The sequence below is a fragment of the Limanda limanda genome, chromosome 2 (assembly GCF_963576545.1).
Source record: "Limanda limanda chromosome 2, fLimLim1.1, whole genome shotgun sequence".
NCBI lineage: Eukaryota > Metazoa > Chordata > Actinopteri > Pleuronectiformes > Pleuronectidae > Limanda > Limanda limanda.
This window is the reverse complement of record NC_083637.1, coordinates 2417895-2435756: the sequence shown is the minus strand read 5'-3', so window position 1 is coordinate 2435756 and position 17862 is coordinate 2417895. Positions and strand designations below refer to the sequence as shown.

At 42.0% G+C, this 17862-nt stretch overlaps 1 protein-coding gene across 1 annotated transcript; it reads right to left on the bottom strand.

Annotated features, from left to right (window-relative positions):
* Positions 1 to 6871: 6871 nt before the first annotated feature.
* LOC133016520 (tripartite motif-containing protein 16-like) lies at positions 6872 to 8660 on the bottom strand (the record flags this gene model as incomplete). Its single annotated transcript, XM_061083514.1, has 1 exon — positions 6872 to 8660. A coding segment is annotated over one exon (1653 nt), but the record flags the coding sequence as incomplete, so codon positions are not given.
* Between the last annotated feature and the right edge of the window lie 9202 nt (positions 8661 to 17862).

Below are 17862 nucleotides of genomic sequence, written 5' to 3'. Positions count from 1 at the left end.
TATGAGGCCACAGGGTTAACCAATGAGAAGCCTGCGTCAGGTCTCTTGTCTGTCGGCAGCACACAGACATGAAAACACAATGAAAGACAACGTGTTGGGAATGATGTCAATTTGGTCGATGATCAATAACATCGGCCACAAAATCTAAAGTCGAATAAAACAACACTTAAGTTACTCAAATGCCCCCCCTCTCCCTACACACACACACACACACACACACACACACACACACACACACACACACACACACACACACACACACACATACACACACACACACACACACATGTAAACAGCTGTTAGCAAAGACGACAGGTTCAGTAACACTTGTAATTGATTCTCCATCTTTGTCATGAATTGATTTATTCTTGACGTTAAATCATAGAAAGAACACGGCAAGATGAAAACAAAATATTTGTTCAGGTTTAAACAGAAAGTGTTTCTGAGAAACTGGGATCAACAAACATCTGAACTAAATGAATCTTCGGATATTCAAATTTTAGTTGGTGATTTATTTTCTGTTGACTCACAAATAGTTTGAGGCCAAAACAAACTTTTGAGATAAATGTGTGATTTGATATTTACATCAATTATTTACTCAGAAGTATAAAAGTATTTTATTTAAATTTATTTAGGCTTTTAAAAAAGCAATAAAACCGGACGATGAAATTTGAGTTTTGAAAACTGGACATTATTAAATGAACTAAAGGAAGTGCACTGTAAAAAATATTCTAAGAAAAACACCACTATCATCTCAAATGAGGCATCAGTGATTTAAAAGTTTATAAAAATTAAATTTTAAGCGGAAAACCTTTTGTGCATAATCTCATTTCATTCAGTGTTTTGAGCCCAAACCTAAAATGTCGTCCAACTGTCACAAAGCAACACAACTTCAGCTCTTACACATAAATATTCAAATGTTGGGTTAAATAACCAGATAAACCCAAGATAATCTGGAGCAAAAAAGTTAAAATGTTTTCCTAAAATTACACAAAAAGTTGGATTCACTCATTGAAAAAGCTAAGAATGTTTAAAAGGAGAAAGAGAATACACATCTAGAGGTTTCTTTCTCTAACACAGTGTTCCTCACAACGACTCATCTGAAAACAACAAATCAAACCGATGGAGGAAGAGGAGGAGGAAGAGGAGGAGGAAGAGGAGTGAAGAGGTTTTCTTCTTCAGACTCAGCACGAGGCTCCGAGCGGAGGACTTCACTCTTGTGGTTTCCCATCAGGCTCTTGAAGGAAAGTGACGTGTTTGGTGTTTGTGGTGAACGCGGCTGCTCTCTGCACTCATCGAGACCCGGGGCACTTTAATCTCTAATCCCCGATTCACCGTCTCTGTCAGTGGAGGATCCACATGCAACTGAACTGTGTTTACTCTCTTATTGTCGTGTGATGAGCAGGAAACACTGGAGATGTAAGATCCTGGCGTCCTGATCACTGTGGGACATGAGAGGATAAACACCAGTGATCCGCGGCGTGCTCCAGATTTATCTCCTGGTTTATTTGGTGAAGCCAGACACTTTGTATTAATTAGTTATTATGAGAAAAGACTCAGGTTTATTTAAGCATTATAATTTAGTTATTTGGTTAACTTAGTTATAAGTTGAAAATTATGTTGAAGGCTGATGCTGCTGTGTGAGAGGGATTTGATATATCTTTAAATCTGTGTCTCCGTTTCCTCCAACTTTCTGGAAATTAAGCCAAAATATCCCGGATAAGAACGCGGCCATCTTGGATCGGTGACGTCACTTGGACCCAGGATCAAGGTTCTGCTGACACACAAGCTCGACCAATCGGGAGTCAGTCTCAGCCTGTTTGATATATCGCCAAATAACTAATTAAATCCCAAATTTATCAAAAACATGAAAACTTGATATCAGTGTGACCTGTTAAGCAGCACTGTCCCGTGGGCGGGCTGTTTTACAAATAAGCCTCAAACATTGTTATCTACAGAACTGCCTCATACCGCTAGATACTGATGCAACATATCATTAGAAAGCTAAGATTCTTCCGATTCGACTGATGTAAACCATTTTAAAGATCCGATCACCACAGCCGGTACAATTAACGTCTCAGTCAAGACACTAACACAAAAAAAACAATCACAAAGTCGAGGTCACTCACCTAAGAAGCTTCATATTAATCCACAGATCGATAACATTCCAACGAAAACAGTCTTGGTACAAAGGTCCAGACGATCCAATCCAGAAACATAATCAGTCCAAAACACACTATTACATCAAAGAATAGCCACAGTCAGCTGTTGTGTAATCTCAGCGCAGCCAGCATCGAGATGTAAACAACATGAAAGATGTTTATTTGTATACATTTTAAACCATATGACCGGTTTTGCCTCCTTTATATAAAAGTATGATTTTGAGTGTAAAAGTAGCCTGGTTGGTTACCATAGTTCCAAATGGCCTTTGTGGAAAACGCCTAGACATGCCCTTAGAAAAAAATCTGTGGAATATTCATTTTCAGTGGTATTGTTATAAAATTTGAACCACGGCTAGTCAAGGCTTCATGCTCGAGTCCCAGTGTGTTTTCCAGCTCATAAGTCCCAGCTAGAGTCATCTGCAGGCATCTGTTTAACAAAAAATATTCAGGCGGAAATAAAAACCTTCTACTTCACTGTGTTCCAACTGCTATTAGTCAATGTCAGTAGCACTTAGACTGATTCTGACTGTTGGGGGGGGAAAGTTCAGAATGTTACCTTTCAAAGAGACGAAGATCATGCATGTACTCCAAATGGTTCAAGAACAGCTTTCAATTTACTTTCGGTGCTCCTCAGACAGGCATTATAGGCGAATCTCACCCGCTGCTTAAGAGGCTACGAAAGATCTGAAATGCGAGCACCATCTTGAGGTTTCTAACGGGAAGAAGAACACAAATATCTCAGGATGAAGACGAGGAGCCGTACGCGTAGAAGACGAGGGGGTTCCAGAACAGAGGGCCGACTGAAAAACTAAATCAGTTGAGTTCCTCTCGGTTCTACGGGACAGCTTAGACATTTCTGTCTCTAACTTTCTAACTTTCGGCTCATTGTTTTGGATTTTCTCTGACAGTTGACGTCCATATTCTTAAAGTCCCTCGTTGATGTGAATGAAACCAGAAGCGACCTCCCCCCCCCCCTCCCACCCCCACACCCCAACAACCAGAAGCGAAAGGTCGGGGTGAGGTCACCGCAGTCACCAGCCCAGAGATGGGAAACTATTATTGGAGCTATTGTGGAGTGGCTATAACTCATGTGGAAGGAAGTTGTCTTGTTGTGTATACGTGTGTGTGTGGATGTTCTAATGAAGGTTTACATGAATCTATCTATAGACGACATGTTATTTATGAGTGATTGTACCACGGTGGCACTTTCAATCTCCCACATGTCCTCACTGCTCCGAATAATGAGCGGAGACAAGAAATGATGACGGATCACGTGTGCGTTTTTTTCTGTTTGCACTCGATTCATCAATGAGGTTAAAAGCTTCAAATCTGGGGAGAATAAATAAGAATTAATCACAAACATGATAACGAATCTCCACGGTGAATGTGTTTTGGATGTACTGTGTGTGTTTACATGTGTGTGATGTGACCCTGCAGGCAGTAAACACGTCTCCGTGGGACGGACTCGGGCTGTTTCTCTCTCCCTGTGGCGTCGCCGTCAAAATGACAATCTGTTATTGGGAGCGACCGTGCGGCTCCTCCATCACACGCCAGCGCTGTAAATACAAGAGCTCCCAGAGTCCAGATCTGCGCCTGGACTCTGCGGTTTGTGGACAAGAACCAAAATGTGAGTGGACAGTAAACGACACATGAGAAGGAATGGGGGGATTTGGGGGCCACACACACACACACACACACACACACACACACACACACACACACACACACACACACACACACACACACACTTGCAGCTGCAGCCTTGTCAGATGCTGGGCGGCGGAAGCAGGACAGCAGGCCTCAAGGTCTCGGAAGCAGAACTAGATGTTCACCTCCGACTCCTGAGGTTAAAACGACACCAGCAGGACTCCCTCACTCTCCACTCACTGGTTCTGCTCCCGGTTTATGGTTCATATACAGAAATTACCATCATGATCCGGTTTCTATCCAGATAAAGTTTTCTCACTTCTTTTCCCTCTAGAAATGATCTTCATCTGAATCCACAGTATTTTCTTATCTGTGCATCATCTCAAGTTTACATTTCAGATTTCTTATGCATCATTTTATTCAGCTTAAATCAATTATTTTTCATTTTCTCCCCATCAGTGTAAATCCTAGTCTAGACAATAAATTAATATTTGAAATAAGTATTAAATTAAATAATTATAAGTATCTTACCTAAACTTGATATGCACGTGCTTTGATTTACCTTACATACTCTAATTCTGTCTTAAATTGACTATTACATAAAGAAAACCTTGCACCCTTGTGTCGTTCAACCTCTTTTGAAAGTTATTTGAGGATCATTATCATTTATGATTTTTAAAACGGCTTTTACAAAACCTCCCCCTGAAAGTAAACAGTCGTCCTCTAGTGGAGAGAATCTGCAGCAGCTTCCTGATACAGATGGAGATGTTTGTTGGGTCTCAGTGTTGCATTCCACACACACACACACACACACACACACACAGACACACACACACACACTCAGTATAGTTCCCACCGGTCCCTGGCAAGGCCATGCCCCCCCCCCCCCTCTCAGAAAGTGGCCCTGGAGACTCAAAAATAGGACTGGACTACTTTTGGAGTTGCTCCATCTTGCAGCTGAGTAACCTTGACAACCGCCGGCTGGTGGCAACGACCACAATGAGGCCATCAGTCAGGACCCCCCCCCCCCCACACCTGACAGTTCAGGGATGCGTCTGCTCGGCATGTACAGCACCTGCAACATCTGTCACTCATAATCTGAGATATTTAATCTAATTGGGTTTTTGTTGACGTTTGAATCATGAACCTTCACAGGAGCACGTGCACGGAGCGTCTGGACTCTGGGTTTCCTCCTCACGTCTTCGGAGGCGTGGCCCGATGACAGGACGAGCCTCTGGTCAAACAAACAGCAGACACGCCGTCAGTCAACAGGCCCCGCCCACTTTGACCCCTGACCCAACCAGACACCTCCACCTCCTCCTCACAGATCCTGTGTGTTGATGTGTTTGCAGTAACACGGATCACTTCCTGTCACAGATCACCCAGACTCCACACAGTCAAAACAAGATGGAGAGGGGGCACAGGGTGTTAGACATACAGTACACACAACCACACACACACACACACAGACACACACACACACACACTCATCCCAACCTACACTTTCCATACGGTCTTGATCCAGGCAGTGTAGTAAATTACTGTGTTGACAAGTTGTTGTGCGCACAACTGTGACAGAGCAGGAAATGGGACAGGAAAGGTTGAAATCCTTGTATCACATGAATACAACAATGCCTAGTCTAGCAATCAGAGCAATATGCATTCAGTAGTTAAGGGCTGTGTCTAGAGAAAATCAGGTTACAGTGTCTATGGTAATCAGGTCAATACACATTCAGTGTCTACAGGAAGAAAAGCAGCATGGTCAAGGAGAACAGTCAGACGAATAAACATTCAGCTTCTACAGCAAAAACAGCAAGGTCAATATGAAGAGATTCAATTATGATCCATCAAAAGGGAAATAAACATATTATTATGTCAACTGTTATATTTCCTTTACAGACCAAAAGCTTGTTGACAAACCAAACCCCATTAACTCTCAATGGAGAACAACGTCCACTGAGACACTGGGACGTCCAGGAGGGGACGAGCCCAGAGGCAGGGACACCCAGGGGTCCCCAGGAGGCTCCCTGCTGAGCTCTGTATTAGAGCTATGAGTGCTTCACCCTCAGGAGTTTAGTTTTTAAAATGTATTTTATGGAAACAGTTTGTCTCTATTGGAAAGAAAAGAGTGGAGAGTTGACAGGAAATAAAAAAGATGAAGAGACAACCTGAACCAGGACTGATGAGACCACATGGTGATTGGCCTTCAAGACACCAGTGTGTGTGTGTGTGTGTGTGTGTGTGTGTGTGTGTGTGTGTGTGTGTGTGTGTGCAAAATAACTCAACAACATGGATGGATTTTCTCCAAACTCTGTGTGAATATTACTTTGGAGTTTATATCCAGATGATTTACTTTTGGAGCGGATCGGTCAAACTTCAAAAGGTAAAAACAAAATACGGTCCAAAAAACACATGATCCACAAATATATGGATAATAAATAACAATGATAACTAGGGCTACGTTGTAGCACTGGCGGGCCCGAGCACCCGCACGTTGAAGCATGTTGCGGTCGGTGGAGAGAGCGATCGATGAACAAGCGCACGTCTGTGCGTTGCATTCATTTTGCGCTCCGCAGCAACGATAAACGCTTCACTTCCCGCGTCCGTCACGCAATGTCGATCCTTGCCTGCTTATTGCTCATTACAGTCCACGCTATCGCAATGTGAAAATTTCATGTAAATTGAATAATAGTTGTAAAACAAAGCTTACTTCCTGTTGCCAGTGGGTGGCGCCATCACTATTATTACGCACAGACGTATAGATCTGCTCAAGCAGACGCTCTGATGTAGCGTGAGCAATTTTGTGTCAATTGAAATATGTTACCACAATTTGGGGCTGTTGCTACACACATGTCGTTTGAAGGAAGTTGAACCTCACCCTGAAAAAGCCCAAAAAGGAAATGCAAATCCTTCAAGATACAATAGGGCCTCCCACCGCTCGGTGCTCGGGTTCTAATGAGAAAACAACAGCAACATTAGTTCTTTCAAACACATTCATCTCAGTGTAATTATAGATTTCTGTCTTTACAAAGTGAAAACTAAATATGTGTGACAAAGGAAGGTCAGTGTTTGATTGACAGCTGATCTCTGTGCGGAGCAGAAACGTCACCACGACGAACTTTGATCAACAAACATGGACACAAAAGAAGTTAAAGATTTACACACAGAATCTAAATCACTGCTTTTAATGACTCGAGTCTATTTGAGTTTACAGAACTCAGCTGCGGCTCCAGACCAGTAAACACAAACTCCAGCATAGAGAGGCTGAGTGAATGTGGTCTGGACTCTGTGGAGGAGAGTCATGGTGTCAGAGACGCTGTAGAAGGACAGAACACCTGCTCTGTGATCCAGGTACACTCCTACTCTGGAGGACACAGGACCTGACACTTGAGTCTCGATCCTGTTGTAATGAAAGCCATAACTGGTTCTACCACAATATAATGACCAAGATTTATCATTGAATCCAAATATGCCTGTTAAGCCTCCTGCTCTGCTGATATTCTTGTATGTGACTGCTAAATAAACTCCTCCCACCCCCACCTTCATCTCCACCTCCCAGTAACAACGTCCTGTCAGACTTTCACTACTCAGGACCTGAGTATAATCAGTGAATCTGTCTGGGTGATCAGAATAAGACTGTTGTCTACTCATATGTCTTACTTTTCTGTTTCCCTCAGATAATAACAGATCTACGTGTGCTGTGTTTCGATCCAGTGTGATTTCCTGTGAATATTTTAAGAAGTCAGCTCTGGTCTCTGGCTCTGGTTGTTGCAGTAAAACATCCACGTGAGACACAATCTGTAAAATCTGTGTCTCTGTCTCACTCAGAATGTCCTGTAGTCGACCTCTGACCTGTGACACAGCTGCTGTCACGTCCTCAAAGTTCCTCAGTGGACGGAACCTGAAGTTGGATGAGTGTGTAGATCCACTGAGTGGTGACAGTGAGGGGTGGTTGTGTAGAAACTGGTGCTGATCCTCTGTGTCGGAGAGCTGCTTCAGTTCATGGTCTTTCCTCTTCAGCTCAGTGATCTCCTGCTCCAGTCTCTCCTGAAGCTCTCTGACTCGACTCACTTCAGTCTCCTGCTGGGATCTGATCTGCTGCTCCACATCAGAGCTTCTTTTCTCCAGCAGACGGATCAGCTCAGTGAAGATCTCCTCACTGTCCTCCACTGCTTTATCAGCAGAGCCATTGACGGCCTCCTCCTCCTGTTGAAGCAGCTTCACGTCTTTCTCTGTGTCCTGGACTCTCTGCTGGATTGTTTGTCTCCTCAGCCCGAGCTCTCTCTGCCTCTCAGTCCTTTCTGCTGCAGCTGACACTGTGTCGTGGTCTTTATGTTCCTCCACATAGCAGAGATAACAGAGCCACTGCTGATCAGTGCGGCAGAACATCTTCATCACCTCGTCGTGACGAGAGCAGATGTTCTCCTGGAGCTTCTCAGAGGGCTCCACCAGCTTGTGCTTCTTAAATGCAGCTGACTGAAGATGAGGCTGGAGGTGTTTTTCACAATAAGAGGCCAAACAAACCAAACAGGACTTGAGAGCTTTCAGTTTTCTCCCAGTGCAGACATCACAGGCCACATCTTCAGGTCCAGCATAGCAGTGATCAGCAGGAGCAGCTTGGAGTCCAGTCTTCTTCAGCTCCTCCAGTGAATCAGCTAACATGGTGCTTGTCTCCAGGACAGGCCTCGGTGTGAAGGTCTGTCTACACTGAGGACAGCTGTAGCTTCCTCTCTCCTCCTCTTTGTCCCAGTGGGTGTTAATACAGCTCTTGCAGTAGCTGTGTCCACAGACAGTAGTCACCGGATCCTTCAGTGGATCCAAACAGATCCAACAGGAGAACCTTTCTCTGTCCAGTTGATTTTCTTGCTGCTCCATTTCAGCTGCTGCCAGAGACTGAAGAACAGATTCACTTCCTCTGAACAGAAACAGATCTCTGCTCCTCCCTCTCTCGTTCACTTCCTCTTTTTACCACGTTTTAACACACTATTGAAAAGAGCAACAGTTTGGTCTCTCGCTATCTATACTAGACTAATAGATCTGTTCAGGTCAAAAACACTCTTTCTCTCTTCAGATCTTCTAAATCTTTCACCTTTACATCTAAGACATCAAAGGATTCTAACATCACTGACACTGTGACATTAAAGCAAACTGACAACAAATAATTATTTGCTCAATGAATCCTTTGAAGTGTTCTTTCATATGTACAGCTAATTTGAGCTGTATATTGTAAAGCAGCCAAGAGCAGTTCATCAAAGTTTAAAACATGTCATTTCCTGTAGCCAGCAGGTGGCGCTGGTGATTTTAAGTTATGATTTCTTTGTAGATGTCATCAGGTTGCGACTCTTGTTTTATGTGTCTAGTTTGGACTTGATTGGACCAAATATGCCAAAGATACAGAAGCTCGTGTTTTGATGGCATGTAATCAAACTCTGAAGCCACACAACGGTCACACCATGTGATGAATTCAAATATACTGAGGTAGTTTATATCTCCATCTTGTTGACATGAAATTCCCAGAAGTTGAAGTTGATCTGATGAAATCCCAAGGACAAGTTCATCAGAGTAAAATTGTAGAAAATGGCCAAAAAAAATCCAAAATGGCGGACTTCCTGTTTGGTCTAGCATATGTATCTAAAAGACTTATTTCTTTGTCATGACAAGACGCACGTCCCTATTGATTTTTGTAGATGTCGGCCAATCGTAGTGCCGAGGCTGCCCTTTAGGGGGCGCTAGTCAGTTATTTTGCCACGCCCATTCCTTAAACCCATCTGTCAGTCTTCAGGGGGGGGCTGTTGATACACACATGTAGTTTGAGGGAGATGGACCCATGAACACGGAAGTTAAAGCGATTTCGTGTGTCATGGCGAGTTGATGAACTTTAATGCCACCCTATTAATAATGCGCTTGATGAAACGTCACAGTAATCTTATATCTTCATTATCAATGTCTTGAGACCCATTTGACACAGTTTGACATGGTTGAGGTCAGTGGATGAGGAGGAATACTTCCAAGTGTAAGATGTAAAACAAGACATTTCCTGTAGTCAGCAGGTGGCGCTGTGATATAAATCATGATTTCTGTGTAGATGTCATCAGGTCGCGACTCTTGTCTTACATGTCTAGTTTGGACTCGATTGGACCAAATATGTCTGAGATACAGAACCTCGTGTTTTGATGGCCTGTAACCGAACTTTGACGCCACGTCACAGTAGCACAGTGTGACGAAAAATGTGGAAATTCGAGCAAGTTCAGATCTCCATCTTGTTGTGATGACACTCACCTAAATTTTAAGTTGATCCGATGAAAACGCTACGACAAGTTTGTCAAAGTAAAAATGTGGAATATGGTTAAAATGGCCACTAAATCCAAAATTGCGGCTTCCTGTTGCATTTTTCATAATGCTCCTTGAGGCTTTTTTCTATGATTGGTTACGATACACCTTTGTCCCAATTTTGTTGAAGATCGCTTATTCGGAAACCTACGGGCTGCGTTCCAGGTGGCGCTGTTGAGCCATTTTGCCACGCCCATTTCCAAATACTCCAGAATACGTACATTTTTACCACTTTCTAATTGACTGCAAACTTTAAAAGATTTTTGAGCATGTTGAAGCCGTCAAAAAGCCCATTCACTACGCTCAGAATAATCCTTACAATTTCAACAGGGCCTGCCACCGTTCGGTGCTCGGGCCCGAATGATAATCAAGATTCAATCTTCTTATTTATCAAATAAACATATTTCACTTAATATGGAACGTTGCCCTAAAGTCTCTATCTTCCTCTCGTCTCCCTGCAGATGATAATATTAAGACACAGGAATTTCACAGACTAATGAACTAAATGTTCTTTGCTTTTTTTTTTTTTTTATTCCATTTCAGAGAAAACAGCATCGGCTCACGCCAGTTAATCGGACTCAGACTCCGACAAACGAGACACGTATACAGGGATTATATTAATTTATATGAGAAAATTAGTCCCAATCTTATGATAAGTGACACACAAATCGTGCATGGTTCAAAAATGTTTCCTCCACATAGACATGATCTGGAGCTAAAATAGAAAAAATATTTATGATCACATGGCAGGAAATGTTTCTACTGCCCCCATGTGGCCAGGAAATCACTTATTGTAGGTCCAACTTATAACTTGACTTAGACGTGTACACATATTCGTTCATGTACAGTACACATGTTGATTTGAATTTCTTGGTGTTTTCGGCATTCCTGTGTGTTTCTGTGTGTGTGTGTGTGTGTGTGTCAGAGATTGTTGGCGTTTGTGTTACTGAGCATGAGCAGCCAGAATCTCCCACTAAGCAGCTGTCAGAGCAGCGCTGGCTATCGTCTTCCCCGGGGGGGTCGGCCTGTCAACTTGTCCCGCTGACGGTTCTCTGCTCTCAGCCTTGCCTCGGCTGGCCCGGGGCTGGTGTGTGTGTGTGTGTGTGTGTGTGTGTGTGTGTGTGTGTGTGTGTGTGTGTGTGTGTGTGTGTGTGTGTGTGTGTGTGTGTGTGTGTGTGTGTGTGTCTGTGTGTGTGTGTGTGTGTGTGTGTGTGTGTGTGTGTGTGTGTGTCCTGCTCCTGCTGGGGCCCAGGCAAATCTGATAATTACTGTCCTGACAATGAAACCCCCCTGACCCCACCTCGAAGCCCCTGCACCCCCAGACCTCCCCGAACAGCCTCCATAGAGAAGAGGCTTACAGCTTAATACAGACGTACAGTGGCTGACGCACATGAAAGCTGATGTTTCACACATGAAACATGGAGACGAAGAAAAACATCTGAAGCTTGAAAGACAGTTTCGAAGGGACGTGGGGTGTGTGTGAGTGTGTTTGTGTGGAGAGTAGGGTTGCAAAGGGGTGGAAAGTTTCCGGTAAATTTCCGGAAACTTTCCGGAAACTTTCCACGGGAATATAAAGCCCGGGAATTTTGGGAATTTTGAAAAAAAAAAAAACTATGCAAATTAAACGCTGAGCAATAAAAACATCATTCAAAACTCAATTTTAAAGATGTATGGAATGCAGCACAAGCTGCATGTTGAATTTCAACCCTCCACTGGTCATTCTTCCATCACATGCACAGATAACTCCCAGCATCCTTCACTCTACAGCAGGGCTATTGAGGTCTGCTGTAGAGTGCAGGACTAGTCAGGTAAGTTTCCATGATATTACTGGGAAAATATATTAGCATGCTGATTGAGGATTGTTCATCTGTTCATCTAGCCTATTTCCATTATAATTTATCCATCAATTGTAAAATATTTTTACAGACTATTCCAATTGTTTGTCTAACTATTTATATCTCTGGCATTGCATTAGTGTTTTTTTACAAACTTTGTTCTCATCTTATTCTACAGAACAATGCCACGTGCACTCTCTCATGTGTGGAGACATTTCACCCCATCCAATGTAGAAGGAAAGGCTGTGTACATTTGCAAATACTGTGCAAAGACCTATGTTAAGAATGACACAACGATGCAGAAGCATATAGTCAAGTGCCCAAAGTTTCCTCAGGGCTCAAATCAGCCTATGACAAAACAAAATGTTTATATTTATGTCTGTATATGACAAGGTAAATACAGTTAGTATAAATTACCCACAACATTTCCAGTTTATTCCCATTAATTCCCGTTAATTCCCGTATATTCCCGTATATTCCCGTATATTCCCGTATATTCCCATGGAAAGTTTCCAACTTTGAAAATTCCCGGAATTTTGCAACCCTAGTGGAGAGAGAAATAATATTCCAAAGTTTAGTATTGTGTACAACGTCTTGAAGTGATTATATGATATGAGGCATGTTGGGGGACATGAGTGTATTTGTGTTTATTGTACAGTTTAATTCAGATCAAATAAATAATTCCAAACAGTGTGCTTTGATGATCCACGTCAGATCAAGGCCAGACCAGATCTAAGCCAACTAACTCACATCTAAGGAGACATTTTTCAAGTGGACGGCTGCACGAGAATCTTCTTTAAACCGTCCTGAAACCGCGATAAACAACCGTCAGTAGACCAGCGCTTCACAGCAAATACACTTTACAACAACTCTGTCCCACGGGATCGCCTGCGTTCATCCAACATGAAGAGGTCCAACTGCTCAAGAGAGGAAGTACGTTTTGTTTTAAGCAGGAGCGACTCCAGGTTAAAACTGTTATTAGTTTAACCTTCAAAACACAATTGTCTTTTATTTTTTCATGTTACTTTACTGTAGTTTTACAGACTTTAAAAGCAGGTGTGTGTAAATGACCAAAATTGATCAATAATCTCTGTCTCTTTGAATATATCTGAAGTTAGGACGTGACTGTTATAGGTTTATTTGTGTCTTTCAGTCACTGAGGAAGCTGGCTGCTAAGAACAAAGCTCTGATGGAGCAGGTGGCAGAGAACGCTTCTCTAGCTGCAGAAAACACCTTTCTGAAGAGGCAGCTGGATGCAGAGAACGCCGCTCTGAAGAAGAAGAATTTACTTAACGTTGCACTGGTTGAAGAAAACATGGTGCTGAAGAAGAAGCTGGATGCTGCGATCACAGTTATAAAGGAGCATGTGGCAGAGAAGGCTATTCTGGAAAACCTGGCTGCAGAAAACGCTGGTCTGGCTGCGGACCGCCATGCTGTGAAGAAACAGCTAACTGCTACCAACGCAACTCTGAGGAAGCAGATAGCCTCTACTGCCTTTCAGCTGCATCAGGCCAGAGAGGACATGTTCAAGATCGAGAAGTCTGAGGAAGAGTTGGAGAAGAAGCTGAAAGATCTAAAGACGACGTTGAAAGTGAAGGAGGAAGAAAACTTCTCCCTGAGCGCTGATCTTCAGCTCGAGGACCTGGACAAGGTGATAGTGGAGAACGAGTGGAAGGCCAAATTTGAAGATCTGCAGGAGAACTATGAGAAGAAGCTGAGGTGCAGCGTCCTGGAACAGGAGGCCAGCTTCAAGCAGATCCAGGATCTGATGAACCAGATCAGGGAGGCAGAGGAGAAGATGTCTGCTGAGCAGGAGGACTCAGTGGAAAAAGAGAGAAAGATGGATGAAGAATTAAATCTCCTGATTCAGCAGAACATTGAGCTTCAGGTACGTTTCATCAGATCATTTAAGATTTGAATTTTACTGATTGATCTGCTTCATGTTGAGACTGTGAAGAAGAAAATGCTGAAACTTATGTTGTCTCTGTCTTTTCAGAGACTCGCCTTGAAGACCAATGAGTACAGAGAGAAGGTCAAGAAGGAGAAGAAGGAGAAGAAGAAGCAGGAAAAGAAAGAGCAACAGGAGAGAGAGAAGAAGGACAAGGAGGAGAGGAACAAACCGAAGAAGAGAGAGAAGGAGGAGGGAAGATGTTTTCATGTTTTATTTCTAAACGACGGAGCTCGTCCTAATGTCCATTCTCATCTTAACTCTACCTCAACCACCTCCTCATCCTGACTCCCCCCACTCCCTGACCCCTAACCCCTTCCTACACCCCCCCCCTTACCCCCCCTCCCTCCTCCCACCTGTATTACATACTCTATATATTTTGGGGAAAGTAAAAAATACATAACGATGACTTCTTGTTCCAATTTTGCTCATTGATTCCAGATGCTGGTTAGTTGAAAATTATGAAAAATAAACATGTTCATGAGAATACTTCAATAATAATAGTTATTACATGTGAACGCTGGATGTTGTGGTGTTATAATGCACGGCCTCATATGTGTCACTCAGTAGAGGATCTGCAGCAATCTCATAAACATCAGTCCCTTAATCTTCTCAGATTTTTTTTCCTCAAGATCCATGAATTATTCTCTAAGAAATCAGTGGAACACATTCTATCTCACCAGGTTACAGAACCAGAGGAAGATTTCCTGGATCCACCCCCAGATCCAGACCTGCACCAAAGTTCAATGCTTCTCTCTTGATCCACATCCTTCCACCAAGTTTCATGGAAAACCGTCCAGTAGTTTTTGAGTAATCCGGCAAACTCAGGCTAGGTTCAGAAAAACGGATACAGGCGGGAGTCATGTGACCTGGACGTTACTCTAGAGCAGAGGTCTTCAACAAGGGGTCCGCGGAGGTACTGCAGGGGGGTCGCGAAATCTTTGGTTTATTAGACAATTTTTTACATTTTTTATAATTTTTAAATTTATTTTCAAACCAATTTTTTTCCCACAAATTTAAATGTCTTAAAATACACATTAACATGCATCCAACATATTGTGAGGGTGATTTGACCCTCTGCCTGACAACCTCCATCCGTCCAAGATTAGATAAGTTGTGTGCTGCCCATCAGGGTCCGACATCTCACTAATGTGGGAGTATGTGTTCCATCCACAGATAGCTTGAGGATTCACTGTCTCTTCTACATGTATGTTTAAAATAAAAACATGAATCTGTGAATTACTTTAATAGCTCAGTGTTGTATGCAAGATGTATGTTTATAAATGGCAGTGGCATGGCCACCCTGTACCTTGCACATGTTAAAATTAAAAACATGAATATATGAACCCGTGTAATATTTGAATAGCTTAGTATTGAATGCACAATAACAGGGTAGTTATGTTTATACATGGCAATAGGCCCAGTTTAATATAAAACACAATTTTATACAATATATATAATAGGGGGTCCCTGCTCCATCTCTCCACCTGTTTGGGGGTCCTTGGCTGGAAAAACGTTGAAGACCCCTGCTCTAGAGGAACATAGGTCGCTCTGTGAATCCAAACATGGCAGCAGGTTGTAAGTGAAGAAACAATGAGGGGTTAAACCTTGTTTCTTACAGCGTTCACACTGGGATCCAAAGAAGGTTAAAGACCAATGAGCTCAACCTAGACAATAATATTCAACACTTTACATCTATATTTATATCATGGTCACTTATAATGGTTACATTGCAATATTTATTTTTCCATTATGCTATCTTGTAGTATTATTTATATTATGGTCACTTACTTTTTAATTATTTTCTGTATCATGGTCACTACTGTTGCAATATTACTTATAATATTTTTGTTTTCATTACAATAACACTTACATCATTCCACTTTCTCCCCAGTACCTGCTTTTGCACAGTGTCTGTTTTGCAGGTTGTTTGTTTCTGTACTCTCATTGTGTAGTTAAGTAGTGTACATATTGTGATCTTTTTTATTGTGCTTCGGCACTGTTACTTAAATTCTGTTTTCTCTTATTTTCTGTAAGCAGTCAATTTCCCCGTTGTGTGGATAAAATAAAGAAATCTAATCTAATCTAAATCGAGTCATGAATCAACTGCTTCTGGTCCAAATGTAAGAAATAACTTTATAAACAACTACATTTCAATGACTGATGAGTGAAATGGTTATTTGTGCACATAAAGTAAACTGGACTCAGTAAACTGAAATGTAAATACACTTATTGTGAATCCTGACTCAGACTCCAGACAGATCAGTGTTTTGGTCTGCAGGTCGTTCCCGTCCGACGCTCACGTCACTCGCTGCTCTGCCTGAGAAGCCTCTGTCAGCCCTGTAGCCTGCAGTCAGCAGGAGGGCAGGAGCCGAGGACACAAGACGTCCATCATGTCGACAAATCGGCTCAATCAGCTCCGACCGGCAGCATTAGGCCCTCGCCGCTTTGAAATTCAACACTGTTGATGGTTCAGAGGAGTGTTTCTGGAGAGGGAAAGGAAAAGGGGGAAAAGTGGAGGAGAGTAGGAGGCCTCATCATCTCATGATGGCAGTGATGGAGTGAGAGGGGAGCAGCGGGATCTGTGTGATGTGTGGCATATCTCGTGTGTGTGTGTGTGTGTGTGTGTGTGTGTGTGTGTGTGTGTGTGTGTCAGAGAGTCACATTTTACTGACATAAAAACACGATGTGAGGACTGGAAGTGGAGGTCACACAAACGTGAAGAAGGTGCACGATTCATCAAGCACTTCAGATCAAACACTGGAGAGAAAGAGAGAGAAACAGAGGGAAAGAGAGGAAGGGAGGGAGGGAGGGAGACAGAAAGAGAGGAAGAGGAGAAGAGATACAAAAAAAACACCTGGATGTTTTAACAATGTTTTCTAACAGTGTAAACTTCGACCGAACATGGTGCATGTGTGTTTATGAGAGTGTGTATGTGAGTGTTTCTATGATCTTATAACCAATGACCACATCAGCTCTATAATATCATGTAATATAATATAATATATGTTAGAGGGACATTTTGCATGATAAAAGCTTAAGGTCTATCTTCTTATTATACCTTACACTATGCAACAAGATTAGAAGTAAAGAATCTGATTATTTACAGAGCCGATTACATTTTTAAACTAATTATATAATAACTTGTTATTTTCTTTCATTCCACATATTAATTACTGTGATGTGGTTCAGCTCCACTATTATAATGTTAATTTAATCCAAAACTAAACACAGAAAGAATATACATGAGGGTTGGAGGGATTCATATTATTGTGTCAGTGAAACTTATTCTGTGTGTGGTCACACCGGCCCCTTGTGGCAGAACACAGGTACTGCTGTTACTCCACATGATGTTTTGATCTCAGGTTATCTGAATTTACTGATCATATCACAAAGCGTTTATGGAAAGCTCACAGTAAAGATCACTCATCTGTTATGATGCATTTCTCAATATGTTTGGTATTAATTAATAATTTTGAGGGAAAATGTTGAATAAGTTATAACTTTGAGGTCGTAATCATCATCTGCATCAACCACGAGGCTACATGAGCATCATCTTCATATTATTTATTAACTTTCAGTGGTGGTTTCATACCACGTCACCATGTCACAGAGAAATACTAGTTCTAACCATAGACTGTATATATAAGGTTCTAACTCAACTAATATGTTTAATAAACAATGTGTGATATTTTTAACAAGTGAAAAAGAACCTCTGCTGTTGTTGCACCTACCAATAATTTTTATAAAAAAAAATAATTATGTAAGGTTAATAAAAAAACACAATAAATATCAATAATATTAATTAAAAATATTGTATGTTACATAAATAAAAGTTAATTATTATAATAAAACACATATTTATTGTATTATTTCCGTCTGTGCTGCTATCTAGAATAAAAAGGCATACATTCTAAAACGGATCATATCGGAATAAAAT